General features: G+C 42.0%; 2 protein-coding genes across 2 annotated transcripts; one reads left to right on the top strand and one right to left on the bottom strand.

Annotated features, from left to right (window-relative positions):
• Positions 1–3761: 3761 nt before the first annotated feature.
• ca6 (carbonic anhydrase VI) lies at positions 3762–9721 on the top strand. Its single transcript, XM_038722785.1, has 10 exons — positions 3762–3914; positions 4595–4774; positions 5156–5304; positions 6125–6220; positions 7897–7963; positions 8048–8205; positions 8339–8465; positions 8560–8643; positions 8740–8772; positions 8879–9721. The coding sequence occupies exons 1-10, from the start codon at positions 3824–3826 to the stop codon at positions 9511–9513; spliced, it is 1620 nt and encodes a 539-aa protein (XP_038578713.1). The 5' UTR covers positions 3762–3823; the 3' UTR covers positions 9514–9721.
• Positions 9722–9792: 71 nt separating this feature from the next.
• Positions 9793–16008, bottom strand: LOC119905608 (solute carrier family 2, facilitated glucose transporter member 5-like). Its single transcript, XM_038722786.1, has 12 exons — positions 15861–16008; positions 15655–15753; positions 15388–15548; positions 15147–15271; positions 14915–15067; positions 14666–14791; positions 14380–14567; positions 14021–14131; positions 13796–13897; positions 11772–11847; positions 11434–11561; positions 9793–10230 (listed from the first exon to the last, which is right to left on the bottom strand). The coding sequence occupies exons 1-12, from the start codon at positions 15903–15905 to the stop codon at positions 10006–10008; spliced, it is 1539 nt and encodes a 512-aa protein (XP_038578714.1). The 5' UTR covers positions 15906–16008; the 3' UTR covers positions 9793–10005.

Genomic DNA, 16008 nt, shown 5'->3' with positions numbered 1-16008 from the left:
TGTATTGTTAAAGAGGTCATATTATGCTTTTTGGCTTTTCCTCTCTCCTTTGTAGTGTTATCGCTTTTTTGTGCATGTAATAGGTTTGCAAGGTGAAAAAGCCCAAAAGTTCAAAGGGAGTTCCCATCTCCCATAGAAAATACTGCTATGAACTGCCTGAAAACAGCTTGTTTGAAGTCCAGCCTTTTGTTCCGCTTTGCTGTGATGTCAGAGTGAAATGCGCGTCATAATGCTCGCCAAGCAACTAGTCACGCACGCCCTCAAAAACACTCTGAGCTGCAGCACACACATCTCCTCTCCCTTCCAAACACTAGCTGCCCTCCAGGCAGTCAATGGACATAAAGTTGTTACTGTTATGTAGAGACAGAGCTCAGTTAAAACTTTATGGATAAAAGATACATTTGTTACAAATTAATAACTCTGAAACTCTGAAACTCTTGCTCCAGTCCATGTTGCTAAGCTGGTAAGGTTTCTGTTTCTGATTGGCAAGTAGTCCTTAACTAGGAACTGCGCATGTGCAACTCTCGACAAAGATCTTGTAGAGGTAAGATGTATCACTCCATAGCTAAAACGAAGTGTTCAACACACAGGGTGAAAAGAGGACCTGCAGCAATGTGCAGTATGACAAAAATATGCTGTTTTTTGAAAATGAAACCCTGTAAACCTGTTCTGGTACAACCCCTAAATAAAAATATGAATCTGAAAATGAGCATAATATGACCTCTTTAACAACACAGACTTTATTATCCCGTCCGACAGTCTGCCCATTAGCAAAATTTCCTCCCATCTCACTGTTGAGTAGATCAAAGTCTAGTTGGGCAACACTTATTTTCATGGATGGTGGAAGCTGCTATGTATACTGGATGAAAAGGTACTGGGAGTCATATGGTTTAACTGGCCCATTAACTGCGCTGCCATCCCACAACATCAAAACTAGCTTATTAACCAGGTTACTGGGATTTATTAGAAAAATTAGCGTTCAGTGTAATAAATTCTCATCCGACTCATAAAAATACAAGAAAACACTGTAAAGGTCAAAGTCAGGACCCCCTGTGATGAGGCATTGTCACCTGGTGTTTATTTTATCCCATACTTGAGCAGTTGTACTCAAGAAAAAAAGTAGAATTATTAACTTTATAATGGTAAAATCTAGTTTTTGTTTTGCTTATTTGTTAAACAATTTCCATCTCATCTTCACTGAGGCCATCACAGGACTCCGTACATGCATTCTGCAGCTGAACCATCTATGTCAAACTCACCGTATGTGGCCTTAAAATTACTAGGCTTGCTCTTGGCTGGTACAATTACATCAGTGAAGTCCCCAAGACCTTAACAGCTATGATTGTCCTTAAGGCAAACATAAACCTAGTGATTTACTGGAGGAAAAAGACTGCTTCTGTTCGAGTGCTGATGTATGCAAGTTGAGCAAAGAGGGCCATCAAATATGTGGCTTCGTGATGATCTCAGACTTTGTGTATGTAGAAAATGCTCTCCTGTCATCTCACCCGTAAAGGTTAGTTCTGTTTTCTCCACATGGGGCCTGTTGTTTTTATCAGCCTACAGGTGTTGATAGCCTGGCCAAACACAAAAACAATTGGTGTCAAGTGCAGGCTGCAGAGAGGCTGCAGTTCCAGGCCAGAGAGAAAGGATATGAGTTAAACAATGAATCTTAAATCAAGGCAAGTCCTTTGATCACTTTCATTCAATCACCTCTTTGCACACAAAGGAACAAAGATTTGAAAAAAGATTTATACTGCTACTACTGTATCTGTATTACTGTATTCATGTAGACTCTGAAAAAATGTGCTCCTTAACTGCAAACTTACTTTACCTTGGACTTAAATTTCAACTTTGTGCACAAGCCACATTTCACAGATAAGAGCAGGTACACACTGAGCACATGTGACAGACGTGAAAGAGTCTGGAGACACTGTGGTAAACGTTGTGCTGCCAGCAACATCATTCAGCATGACTGGTTTGGCGGTGGGTCATTGATGGTCTGGGGAGGCATTTCCTGGGAGGGTCGCACAGTCCTCCATGTGCTAATCACTGTACCCTGACTGCTGCCAGATACCGGGATGAAATCGTCAGAGCCATTTTCAGACCTTACACTGGTGCAGAGGGCCGGGGTTCCTCCTTGTGCAGGACAATGCCTGGCCTCATGTGGCCAGAGTGGGTGGGAAGTTCCTTGATGACAAACGCATTGATCCCATTGACTAGGTGAAGTGGAATTTGCTAATATAACTTTATAGATTTCATATTGTGATTGGTTGGTTTAACATATGACAGCCTGTTTATAAACTTTGAGTGAATATTTGACATTCTTGCACACTCCAACTCCCTTCTTTCGTCTATACTTTGCAAGAGCAGGTTGACATATTCTAACCAGCTCATTTATCTCCTTTAATGTTTCTCTGTGTGTAAACCAACCCATATAAGGCTCCATGCTGACATCCTCTTCATAAATCTGTGCTGATTGCTTTTGCAAAATGCTTTCTCAAATACGGTTCACAAAGGCAATTCTGGTATTGTAAGATTCTTTATTAATGATTTTGAGATTTCCCCAACACACTGGCCCCAAGACCTGAATCCAATTGAAAACCTCTGGGACATTACTTATCGCTGCAGCCGGCGCCACCAGGTAGCGCAACAGAAGCCCTGATCCGGGTCTGGGATCCCCCATGGCACCATTCGCGGTCTCATCAGGAGCATGCCCTGATGTTGTCAGGAGTTCACACAGACACATGGGGGCCATTTACACTACTGAGTTGTTGAGATGAAATTCACACAAGTTGGATCAGCTTGTGATTTAAATTTTTTTTACTTTGATTTTTGCTGTAATTTTGAATCCAGCCCTCAATCCGTTGGTGATTTTTTGTTCCACTGACTGTTGTTACATCATTTTGTTCACAACGAATTATACAATGTACAGTTAAAGATTTTGAACTTTGAACTACTTCATTCATCAAGATCTGATGTGCGATTTAGGAGTTCCCTTCATTTTTTTGAGCAGTGTATGTAGCAGACAGATGAGTGATGTGTGATCTTTTTATCCAACTTAGCAGGAGACTGAATAATATTTTGTTCAAACAATAAAAACTGTCCATTCACTTTCACTTATTTGCTCCTTATAGGCAAACTGAACACTCAACACACCCAGGAGGTGAACAGCGCTGGCATTTAGATTCAGGACATGTTGTGACTAGTTTGCATCAACAGGTGATACATGTCAAGATGCCCTATTTGCTACCATTGACTCTGGTGTTTTTTTGTTCACAGATTGGGTTTTTTTTTATCACATGTCAACTGTGTTTCCTCAGAATGATTTGAAGTTTCACCACCAAAGTGACAATGGCAAGAACCAGTGTTTCCTGTGAAGACAAAGTTAAAGTAAAACGGAAGTTATTAAAATGATGAGGACTGCGGTGGTGCACAGAAAGGCAACACGATGTACAAGAGGTTTTGGTCACCATCTCCTTGTCTGTACTGATGATATGCCAAATTCAACGTGAGACTCATTAGCCCTAACTTTTGCACTAAAAGAGAAAATAAATTCTCTTTCTATTTACCTGACATGATTTACCTGTAGCTTTAATTTCTCAATAAGAGCAGAATAACCTGCACAAAATAGATGAGAAACAAAATTTGAACTCAACCCTTGAACATGTGCCAGTTAAGATGGTCGGTGACTTTGGGGCTGCTGGGAAGCGCTCTGGGCGGTTTCAGCAGAGGTTTCAACACCTCCCTTCACCAGTAGTTTAAAACTAGAGAGAAAATCTATGTGAGGTGTCAGTGTTCTGCGTGAAGGAACAGAGACGCAGCGATGGAGTTTTTCTCGGTGGTCGTCTCTGTTATTTCAGTCTGTGTTGTCAGTGCTAATATTCCCCATGATAGTATCCACTGGACATACACAGGTAAGCTTTTTTTTAAAAACATGGAATGAATCAAAAAAAGAAACTGTTGTGCCTAATTTGAACACCAATAGTGGCAACACTGAACTGGATTTTCATTTGCTTTGATGCATAAAACATGCGCGGCTGCATATCTTATCAAATGCGTATATAGCCTATAGTGGGATAAGACAAAAACAATATCAAGTAACATTATTTTTTTTCTTAGTAGGGCTCATGACAGAGTTATCGGGGTCAGTGGAGATTGCGGTACTTTTAGCCCCGTTGTTTGCGGAGCCTCGCGTGTGAGCAGCTTTTAATTATTATTATTATTCGGCAGTCACCCGAGGTATGTTCGCTGCATTGGCCAAATACTTTGGATAACCTCGGTCAGACCCGACTCTGGTTAGTTATTTCAAGAGCTTGTTGAATAAAGTTATAGAAACATATTAGATGTAGGCAGTAGAAAATCATCTGGGAATGAATACTATAGGGAAACATCAGCTGCAATTATAAAACCTACAGTTGAGCAAGTGTGTGTGTGTGCCAGTATGACAGCCTGCGATCTGTTTTAATACACCACAACCAAGTGCTAATATCTTTTAGTTTAAACGTGGTTACTCTCTACTTTCATTTATCTCAGTCCAGTGGGGTTTTTTTTACAATGTGATTACAGTTTTGGGTCCTTTGTTTTCCTCACACAGAGGGAGCTTTGGACCAGATGCATTGGGCAGACCAGTACCCTGCATGTGGGGGTATGAAGCAGTCACCAATTGATATCCAGCGGCGCAGCGTGAGACACAACCCAGACATGTTACAACTGGAGCTCAGCGGATATGATGCACAGAAGGGAACTTTCCTCATGTCCAACAACGGGCACTCAGGTAAGAAAAGCCACCCTGAAGAAAGTGTATACTTTACTTAACCTCAGCATTACTCACTGTAAAAAAGGACAATGTCATAACACAGTTTTTGCTGCTCTAGTTCGTGAACGATAAATCTAACTTTTTGACTGCTTGTAGTGTCAAGAATTTCAAACTTTGGAAAGCATATTTCCTACTTTTCAGGCAGCCATTGTTTTTAATAATTTTAACATTAATAATGTTGTTTTGAGATGCCTGCATGCAGTGCAGTTACAGGTCGGCTGAGTCAGTGAACTCTTTTAAGTCCCTTCTTAAAAATCTGAAACACCATAGCAGTTATGTGCAGTATTCACAATTTGATGAAAAAAAAAACGTGAAATATCTCTATCTTGTTTCCATCAGTTCAAATTGACCTGCCTCCCACTATGAAAATCACCAAGGGCCTCCCAGGAAAATACACAGCTGTCCAGATGCACCTGCACTGGGGCGGCTGGGACCTCGAGGCCAGTGGAGCGGAGCACACTATAGATGGCACCCGTTACATGGCAGAGGTTGGCTTTGAAAAAAAAAAGAGAGTTTAAAATGAAAGTTTGGCTTGATAAAGCAAGTCAGGGTAGAAATATAAATATCAAATAAAATAGATAAGCATAAAACATAAGAGAATGAAAATGAAAATGAAGTCAGGGTGTCAAGCTCAACTCAAATGGAATGCCAACGAGAAGGTGGGTCTATAGTAGCTACTTAAACGTTTCCAGGTTCTGAACAGCTCTTTTATGACCAGATAATCTATTCCAGAGATTAAGATCAGCCACCACAAAGGCTTGGTCACCTGTATGTATTGTGCCGGGATCTTGGAACATCCAAGAACATCTGGTGGGTCGACCTCAGAGATTAACTGGAGTATGATGCTCTGCCCAGAGCTGGCGACAGACCATTTCAAACATTAAACAGCAATAAACATCTACCAATACTGCTGTTATGTGATCACGCCATCCTTTACCAGTTATCTTTAAAAATTCTTTAAACAGCTCTTTCAGTATTATGGCATGGTGCAAAACTAGTCAAACTTTTCATAAATGCCATAATTATCTTAAAACACTTGATTCTCTCTCCAAAACTTTACACAGAAAAGGTAGCTTTGAAATTGGCCTGAAGTTAAAGAGTCCAGAAGGATCCTTCCATTTCTGTGATATTTAAAAAAAGGCCTTTGTTTTCTTCTGAATATTTTCCTGCTAATAAGTGCTCTTTGCTGCATTTAAGCCAACTGGCTTGTTTTTTGACTTAAGAACAATTTGAACTGAATTTAAAGATAGGTAACATACTTTTAGATTATTTGCCTAACCCGCTCTGCATTTCCACTTTGTCTTTCAGCTCCATGTTGTCCATTACAATTCTGACAAGTACGCGAGCTTTACTGAAGCCAGAGATAAGCCAGACGGGCTGGCAGTACTCGCCTTTTTCTATGATGTACGTAAGCCACAAACACTTTTGTTCCCTTTCTTCTGTCCGGTTACTAGGTTGCTCAACATTTACACAGGATGCCAGCACCATTTCTCACATATGACCCATCAATTACACTACCGGAAGTTTATAAAAAAAAGTCTTTCTAGGGAAAAATTATTTGCAAAATTACCCATTACCCTTTGAAGTGTACAGTACTTTGTTTCAGTCATCCTGCTGCATTCAAAGGGTCTGTTGACTGTTGGTTTGCATGACGACATATTGAATGAGTGTTTGTCTCCAGAGGAATGTTCTGGATCTCGGGCAATCAGCTGTGAGGTCATCTCTGCAGCAACACCACTGCAGGCATCCGCTGTGATAGCAGCACAAAGTGGCCGAGAGTTAGTGCTATTTGGACAAACTCATTCAGTAACAAATCAGATTCATTGACAAGGATAATTCCAGTTTATTACAACTTGAGTTTTATTTTCATAGTTTCTGCTATCCTTTACAACTAATAATGTTGTCACGGATGGTGCAAGCAGGGTAACAGGAATACAAGGGTAGGACCCAAATGCATAAGGCACAGCTGATGCAGTTCAGTAATTTAATATACAAAAAGAGGTTCAAATGCTTATGGGAAGGTGAGGCAGTCAAGGGTCAGAAACAGAGATTAGTCCAACACAAGGAAACAAACCCACTAAGGAGCAGGCAGGAATTCAAAGTCCAATAAACAGACAAAAGGTCAAAACACAGGTAATGCAGATGGAAACAGTGGACCAAGACATGAGCACACCACAGCATAACTAACAATCTGACAAGCAATGCATGGCAATGGTCCAGTTAAGTATTGGCAAGGCTGATGGGGGAATAGTGGAAACCGTTGAGTGACCGGGCAGACTAGGCCAGGTAACTGCAGAGCAGATGGTGGTCAGGTGAGAGAAAGTCCGAGGGCAGTGGAGAATGGTAATGAAAGGGAACCGGGAAAGTGTCTGAAGAGGAAATGTAATCTCTCAAAAGAAGTCAGGTGAAAAAACAAACACGACCAGTCAGAGGATCAGACAGGATATAACGAAGATGTCCATTATTAACATCCATCACAGTTTACAGTAGGCAGGTATTCTGGTTCAACTGGTTCTGGTTTGACCCTCTGTTTCTAACACATCATTTTCTTGTGCATTAAGGGATTATTACAGACATTTTATGTGCACCTCCAAGTAAACCAGAATATTTTTTTATACACATTGTATGTGTGTAAAGAAAAGAAGGGTGGTGATGGTGCAGTGGATAAGACACATGCCTTTGGTGTAAGAGACCTGAGTTCAATCCCCCACTGTGACACATCCACCAATGTGTCCCTGAGCTTGACGCTTAACCCCTAGTTGCTCCAGAGGTGTGCGATAAAAGCATCAGCTAAATGAATAAATGTATGTCTAGTGACCACTCCACTGCATGTTTTTGTTCTTGCAATAAAGAAAAAAACCCAGCAGCTGTAAAGCACTAAAGTGGCACAGCTGATGTGAGCAGCAATCTCAATTGTATTTATATGCATTCATTCACACTTTCTCACACTCACATATTTCAACACAAGAATTAAAGTGTCACCACACGGCCTTAAATAAAAATTATTCAAATTATACAACATTTAAATTAAATTCTACTGTTTTGACTGAACCTTTCACACAGCTTTGGTTTCCTTTCAGGACGGGCATTTTGAGAACACCTACTATAGTGACTTCATCTCTAACCTGGCCAAAATCAAGTATGCAGGTGAGTTGCTGCACACAGATCGTTATATAACTGTCCTTGAACTGAGTGTTTGAGTCTCATGTCATTGTAATGTGATCCTGACAGGTCAGTCCATGAACATTTCGAAAATCAACGTGCGCTCCATGCTGCCCGAGAACCTCAACCATTTCTTCAGATACCAGGGCTCCCTCACCACTCCACCCTGCTACGAGAGCATCCTCTGGACAGTGTTCGATACGCCCATCACTCTCTCACATAACCAGGTACAGCAGACAGGAAAAGCCGTTGTTCCAAAAAAGAAAAAAAACGTAACTCTAAACTCTCAACTATTCTGTCTTGTCTTGAAAATTATGCGGTGCAATGTCATACGTTTCTCTTCTTCTCTGTTGTGTTCAGATCAGAAAACTGGAGAGTACTCTGATGGACATTGACAACAAGACCATATGGAATGACTACCGCATTGCTCAGCCCCTCAACAACCGTGTGGTGGAGTCTTCTTTCCTGCCACGACTCGGGAAAGGAAGTGTGTACATAACTGAGCAATAGCATTCATTCCTCAGAGCTGACATGGGCCATGGCTAATCCTTGTCATTTTCACGCACTTTTTGTCTTTTTAGCATTTTGTCGCCAAGATGAAATTGAGTCCAGGCTCCTGAAGATTGAGGGCCTGATAACGTCTCTTGGAAAGCATATGTATTCAGGTGAGTGAGCTGTTCGTCACAGAAACTATTAAAGATGGCTAGTGTGCAAAGAAAGTGCCCGTATTTACTCTGCAGCGTTTGTCTCATTCCCTTAAGGTGGACATGGCAGCTCAAAGCCTACCAGATATGGTGAGTCCTTTGTTTACATTCTGATTGAGCTCAAACTGAGATTTGTGACTTAAAATTAGATGGAAATTTCTCGCTCTCCGGTGAGTCCAGTTTTCCTTTTCCTCAGAACCTCGCGCACTGTTTCCTCTGGTGCTCAACTTCCAGGAGAAAAATTCTGGTAGTTACGCTTTGGCCCGCCTCGACCACCGCATGGACCTGACCTCCTTCACTGTCTGCATGCATGTCCTGCCGGAGCTTGAGGGGGTCCACACTGTCATCTCCTACGCCAGTAATGGCAACGACAACGAGCTGATGATCTCCATCAGTGAAGACAGAGATGCGAAAGAGATTGGCCTCTGGATTGGCAACGAGTTCGTCAACCTGCCACACAACTTCAGGTCACACGACTGGACCAACTACTGCATCACCTGGTCTTCCCACACCGGTGGGGCAGAGCTGTGGATCAATGGCAGGGTGGGCGAGCAGCGGTACCTGAAAAGCAGTTACACAATCAGCCCCGGAGGTGTGTTCCTCCTGGGCAAAGACCAGGATGGATACCTGGGCATCTCTAACGCAGACGCCTTTGTGGGTAAGATGACTGATGTCAACGTGTGGGACTATGTGCTGACCACAGCAGATATCCGGGACCAGATGTCATGTCAGAGTAACAGCACAGCGGTGGGAAATGTGTTCAGCTGGGGAACCACCAAACTTAGTCTGTATGGAGGGGTGCAGCTGGACAGCCAGTACAGATGCTCCTGAAGAGACCCAGCTGCTTCTCTTTGCATGAGCTTTCAAATTCTGCAATAAACCAAAATAATACTGCTGATGGTGGGGATTTAAAATGGTATGGCATTATGTAAAGTGTCTTTCAGGCAGTTCAGTCATAATAGAATGGAAACTGTTTCTTATAACTTCAGCCATGTATTGTATTCATTTCTTTGCATCAGCAATAAAGACTCATAAGTTACTTGTTGGTTTGATTAATGACTCAAGCACCCATTCACACCTCTGTAGGCTGCATAAAGAGCACACAGCAAATTTCACATTTTTTTAGGCAGCACTGAATTGCCATATCTTTACAATCTTTATTTTTACAATAGTAGCCACAAACAAACCATACAAAGAGACACTGTGAACATGATTCTTGGAAAATATAAAATAGAGTCTAAATTAAAACATTTCCAGTCCATTACAATACCCCCCAGAGCAAAGACTTCCTCTCCTCTGAATGCTGAATGCTCTCATTTGTCTTTAGAAGGACGTGACCCTCACCGCATCCTCCAAGCTTTCTTTGCTCTCTTTCAGTGGTGCATCCCCATCACCCACTTTGATCTCCACTTTGTTCCTCTTGGCAAACATCTGGCAGATCTCCAGGAAGGTCTTGTTCTTGGTCTCTGGAACCACCAGCCAGATGTAGACTAGCGTGACCAGACAGATGAAGGAAAAAATGATAAAGCTGTAGGAGCCCAGACCTTTCTGGAGGGAGAAGAGGGAAAGGAAATGTGATCAGTGTGTCCTCAAGAAGGCATTTTGTAAATGTTAGCCACAAACCCTTGGTTGGAGATAAACAACAGCCAAGGTGAGGTTGGTTACTCAAACATATTCCTTCCTTGTTTTGCTTTTTGGTTTGAAGATGAAGACTTGCGAGGAAGTAAACACGAGACAAGCCTAGTGTTTATGTTTATCTCTAAGATTACACCACTCAGTTTATTAGAAAAGATGCACTGACAAAAATGCTCCTGATAAACAGGGACTAATGTTGCCCCTGCAAGAAAAAAAGAGGATTTGAGAATAGAAGATTCTTAAAGATTCCCTCAAGAGATGTTTGAATACATATGAAAAAAACAATGCTTGGAATGAGAATAGTGCACTTATTAAAATTAGTAATAAATAAATAAATTCTCTCCATCATAAAAAAATCAACAATATATGAATATGAAAATGTTGTTGATTGGTCTCGAACTTTACTGTAAAGGGTACCAGGCCTTGAATCAGACTTATTATTATTTCTGTTTGATAGGTATATTTGGTCATATTTTAATACCAAGCCACCTTGCTTTCTGATTTGCGCCCATTGGGCTTGTTAAATATTTGTTACTGCATTATGGTGCTAATGCAAAGTCCACGCTTAACCCTAGCGTTTCAGTGGACAGAATCCCTTCATTTCTTACCAAGGCTTTTATTGCGACTTGGTTCCCATTAAGGTACTTCAAATGTAGCTATTGTATTGCCATCTTGTGGCACATGTACATTACTACAAAATACAGTTAGGCTGAGACATCAGCATTCAAACAGTATACCCACAATGACTGAAATAGGAAAATAACGCTTTAGATTAGTAATCCAGAACAACAAACTGTCGAAAATAGCATGATTATATAGTTAAAGTTATTAAATTAAAAGATTAAAATTTGCATTATGCTTGGTTGGCATGCACATTATAAGACAGTAAGAACTCCACAATAGCCTTGTTATTTGGGACCGGCCTTTATTTGACCACAGCCCTTACCATTAGGCCTACATATTGAAGTAATTCAAAAGTAAGTATACATTGATCACAGCCTCGATGTAACTTGAATTGCCATGCTGTTTAGACAAAACATCTGCAACTAATTACATTTCAAAATAATAAACCTTCATTCCCCAAATGTAAGAGATTTGTGAAATTGTGTAACTGACCTCTAGGAAGGGGAAGACCAGGCCAACAGTGAAATTAGAGAGCCAGTGGACGGAGCCTCCGACCATGAAGGCAGCGGGCCTGGCCGACTGCCTGAACATCTCAGTGGTCACCACACAAGCAATGGCACCTGGAGAGCATAGATGTTGTCAACAACGACCAAAACACTTAAAACACATCATTACTCTTCGGAGTGAGGATGCTCATGTTTCAAACAACGGGGGCAGATTTACAACATATATCATTACATGTCTGGTCACATCCAAACAACACCTCAGCTAATGTAGCACACAGTTGTAATTGCGTGTGTGTAAATAACCACCAACTGGGTCATACTCACTGGGTCCTATGGCATGTCCTGTGACGTAGATGATGACACATGCGATGCTGACGTAGGGCATCCAAGTCACGGTCGCCTGCGAACACAAACCAACCGTTGCTGTTATCATTAACTGCTCATAACGATGCTGCCAAACAGGAACAAATACGTAACAAAATCTCTTTAATGACTGCACTGCGTGGGAGTCCATGTTAAAGGATTTACTGAGTCAATAATTAATGTGCCCGTTCTCTACTCTTTTCTTTAAATTGTGCCTTTGCTCCTAAAGTTGCAAAGATTTAAAATGACCGTGCTGTTGTAAGTGATGCCTGTCTGAGGGTTTTGGATCCAGGTGAGATTACAGGGTTGGATGTTGGGGTGGGGGCAGCAGCGGGCAGCACTGGTTTTGTGGTTCTGTCTACTGGCCAGTGTTTCTCATACTTTAGTTGTGGGTGACTGTTTTTATGTCTCAAAGTCGTCATTTTATTTTCCCGACCAAGATCTAAATGTATAATATATGGTAGCAAAGTGACGCATTTTCTTTTGTTTTTACAATTAACTCTCATGAAATGAAAACACACTGTGATAGCAGACAGCATATTGTGAAAACAAGGTAGCCACACCCTAAGCATACCCTGCTTTATCATCTATTTTCCTTTAAATGGCACCATCATTTACAAAATGAACATCATGCTGTACTGAAGAAGAACTGAAACTAAGGATTGAGACTATAAACTCGTTAGGAAAGTGTTAACTGAGGTCATAAATCAAGTGAGAAGTAGGGTAATTTTGTCATTAAGTCCAATTCAATCAGACTTCTTTTTGGAACCACCCTCTGCTTGCCATTAGAAAGACTGCAGGCTTAAGGAACTTCCTCATTGGCTTTCCCATGGCTGCTTCACAGTAAGAGCCAACCAGAGTTTTGTCAAAGAAATGCTTTTAATGTGAAGGAGCAGCAGTTTGCTTTAGCAGTTTGTGTTCCAACATTAACAACTCAAATATGTTTGTAGAACCTTGACCACTGTATAAAGTCAGACCCATGGTTAAACAAAAGTAACAGGACTTTTAACTACAGGCTATATGCTTTCCAGTGCACCAGTACAAGTCTCACAAACCTACTGTAACTGGAAAAGCAGTGTGTTTATGCCCTCTAGTGAGTAGCCATTGTCACAGCTGAATTGGATCATTGTTTCTCTGTGACCAGCAGGATGTCAAACTGTACTGGAGCTCAGTTTTAAAACTTGACACTCAAACACAGTGCTAGTTTTCAAGTTGGGACATATGAAGAAAGAGTCTGAGAACCAGGACAATGAAATGCCTGTCAGCCTAAATGATTAGCCTTGGATTTGAATAATGTGGATGTTTTTACACAGCGAACAGGGAGTACAAATCACCTGGTTTAAGGTAAGACAGCTCAGTCTGACTGCGTGTTTATGTTTATGGCTGCAGGTTTGTTGTTGCATGATGTATGGCAGGCTGTAGCCTATGATCAATACATGATAAGTTTCAGGTCCTGTATAACACAATGATAATCTCAGTCTGGTGCTGTCAATCATAATTAAGTTTGATACATAGCACCAAAGGCCTCCTATTAATTTCCTCTAGATGGGTCTTAAAACAGTGAAGAACAGGAACAGAAGAACTGGCACTGTTTCTCTCTAACCTCTGTGCAGTAACATATGGGCAGAAAGATTGTACACAATTTTAATACTGACCTCAGTCTGGCCACACCTACAAAAACTGTCTGGCCCTGCCACTGAATGTCGGTCCTTTAATCTCAGAGTCATTGTTTCATTTCAAATACAATACACTGGAGTACGCAGCAACAGAAAATGTGTCACTGTCCCTGCCTCATCTTATTGTCTACACTCTATTCTGTTATGGAAAACAAACAAACAGATAATACATCTGTCTTAAACAACTCCCATGACTGAGTCACCATAAAATACTCTTGACCTCAAGAAACAGATTTGTTTTTGGCACGCTGAACCACTAGAGGGTAGCAGAGTAACATGTTGTGGGTGTGTGAAGCTTTCACATGGTACCTGGAGGACAAGAGCGACAGAGAGCAGCACACAGGCCCCACAGCAGATCCCAAAACCACAGAGGAGGAGCGGCCGTCGTCCCGTGGCCTCCACGATGAAAACCTGGTATAACAAATTCCCTGTTCAGAAACAATTGACACAAACAACAGACTGTAGATTTCACCTCCTCCCCTCAAAGGTTTAATTGTTACATCTTATCAAACTTTAAGTGAACAGGACACCTACAGCAGCTATGGTCATGAAGACATTGGTTGCACCTGTTCCCACTGTGACATACTGGATTTCATTCTGCTTGACTCCTGCAGTGCCATATATGCTATCTGCATAGTAGTAGATCTGAGTAGAAAGAGATGAATGCGTTACAGAATGAGTTAGAGAACAGAATTAAACATAAAAAGGAGGATGCAACAGTGAAAATAGACCCTGTTTTATGCCTTAATGCTTTATCCAAATAATTCAAAGAACATTAGATCTACTGCAAGAACAGAAGAAGTGGTTGTTTAAACAATGAACTCTAATCTGGCATCATCTGAGTCAGTGTGGGCATCAGTGGGTCAGGGACAAGGATAACTGGCGTGACTCACTGCATTGATCCCCGACAGCTGCTGGCCCATGTTCATGATGATGATGGAGACCAGCTGCCAGCGAAGGGAGCGCTGGGACAGCAGGGTTAGCACAGACATGTGGCCCTCGGCCCTCTCCGACTGCTCCTCCAGACGCATCTCTGACAGCTCTGCATCCACGTTGTCCCAGCCACGCAGACGCATTAGTGCTAAGGCACAACATACAGAATACCATAATATACCATTTCTATTGCTACTTTTTATTCACCAGGGTCTCCCTCGGTCTCCACAGAAGGTATTTTCTTACCTTTCTTTACTGCCTTCTCATCTCCTCTCTGGATTAGCATGTACCTGGGGCTTTCTGGGAAGAAGGGCAGCAGCAAGAGTTCTATCAGGGCAGGAATACCGGTCAAACCCAGCATGAGGGTCCAACCTGGATACAGAGGGAACAGGGAGACACATCTTTTACCAGTGGACTCTCTCTCCCGAGTCTCCCAAAATCAGCTGTCAAGGATGTACATAAACATCTAACCAGTGCAGGATGTGTAACATTTACCTGTGCTGTTGCCCAGTATGTTTCTGATGCCCAGCACCTGTGCACTGAGGATGCCAATGGTGATGAAGAGCTGTGGTATGATGCCAAGGGCTCCCCTCAGGTTTTTGGGAGAGAGTTCACCCAGATACATGGGCACCACGTTGGATGAGAGACCTTCAGACAGGGAAAGACAATTTAAGACACATAAAGATTAATCTTATCAATAATTACTTGAACAATTAAACATGCAGACCTGCACAGATGCCCACTATAAACCGAGCCACAATGACAATCTCATAGGACTTGGCAATCTCACTGACTCCCATCATCACAGCAGGGACGATAGAGAAGATGTTGTTGAAGAGGAGGGTGCCTTTCCTGTCACAGGATTGATGCATTTAAAGTCATGTCAGACAAACCGGTATACAGTTTTTTCTTGTGCACGATAAATGGGACATAGCCACTCTTAGATGGGGCGTAACATTTAGCATCACCTCCCAAGTTTGTTGACCAGAGGAGCCACCATGAGAGAGCCGAAGAAGCCTCCTAGTGGGTACATGGACACAGAGAGAGACCACAGCAGAGTAAGGAAGTTCTCCTCCATTGGCCTGCCGTAACGCTCCAGGTAGGTGGTATTATAGAACTGCTGCATGAACTAAAGAGAGCAGGACAATGTTGATAGAAAACACATCTTCATATATGAGCCACACTGGCCTTTATATCAGTGTGTGTTACAGTCAAGCTTTTGGTTCTTGGGTTACCGGTGATGGAGAGTTGATCACAGCCACGTTATAACCATACTGGAATGATGAACCAAATGCAGATATGAGTGTTGCCAATGCCAGGACCACGGTTAATCTCTGTTTACAACACAAACATCATCCATCATTATTACACTATTTACACACTGTCACAGAACAGACAACAGAAACATCCACGTGATAATCACACCTGACATGGAACTCACCCCTCTCCTCTCCACAGGCTTTCCCCGTTCCTCGTTCTCCACCATGGCTAAGGTATGGACTTGTTGTCTCTTTCAGCAATAATAACTGCACACTTTGTTTGTACTGCAACGCTGGATTCCACCTGCCCTTTGGACACAAGATCAGAGA

The sequence above is a fragment of the Micropterus salmoides genome, unplaced genomic scaffold (genome assembly GCF_014851395.1).
Source record: "Micropterus salmoides isolate LMB-PRFRI ecotype aquatic unplaced genomic scaffold, ASM1485139v1 Ms_hic_scaffold_16, whole genome shotgun sequence".
NCBI lineage: Eukaryota > Metazoa > Chordata > Actinopteri > Centrarchiformes > Centrarchidae > Micropterus > Micropterus salmoides.
Note: the sequence above shows the minus strand (reverse complement) of the source record. Positions and strands in the feature narration are given on the sequence as shown.

What these genes read in the sequence shown, in the direction of transcription:
- LOC119905608 (XM_038722786.1), bottom strand. Translation starts at nt 15,905, where the DNA reads ATGGTGGAGAACGAGGAACGGGGAAAGCCTGTGGAGAGGAGAGGG. An exon ending in AGCCTGTGGAGAGGAGAGGG is followed by an intron (nt 15,754 to 15,860) that starts GTGAGTTCCATG and finishes TGTTGTAAACAG; the next exon opens with AGATTAACCGTGGTCCTGGC. An exon ending in TCTTCATGACCATAGCTGCT is followed by an intron (nt 13,898 to 14,020) that starts GTAGGTGTCCTG and finishes TTGTTATACCAG; the next exon opens with GTTTTCATCGTGGAGGCCAC.
- ca6 (XM_038722785.1), top strand. Translation starts at nt 3,824, where the DNA reads ATGGAGTTTTTCTCGGTGGTCGTCTCTGTTATTTCAGTCTGTGTTGTC. An exon ending in TACTCGCCTTTTTCTATGAT is followed by an intron (nt 6,221 to 7,896) that starts GTACGTAAGCCA and finishes GTTTCCTTTCAG; the next exon opens with GACGGGCATTTTGAGAACAC. An exon ending in CTCAAAGCCTACCAGATATG is followed by an intron (nt 8,773 to 8,878) that starts GTGAGTCCTTTG and finishes CCTTTTCCTCAG; the next exon opens with AACCTCGCGCACTGTTTCCT.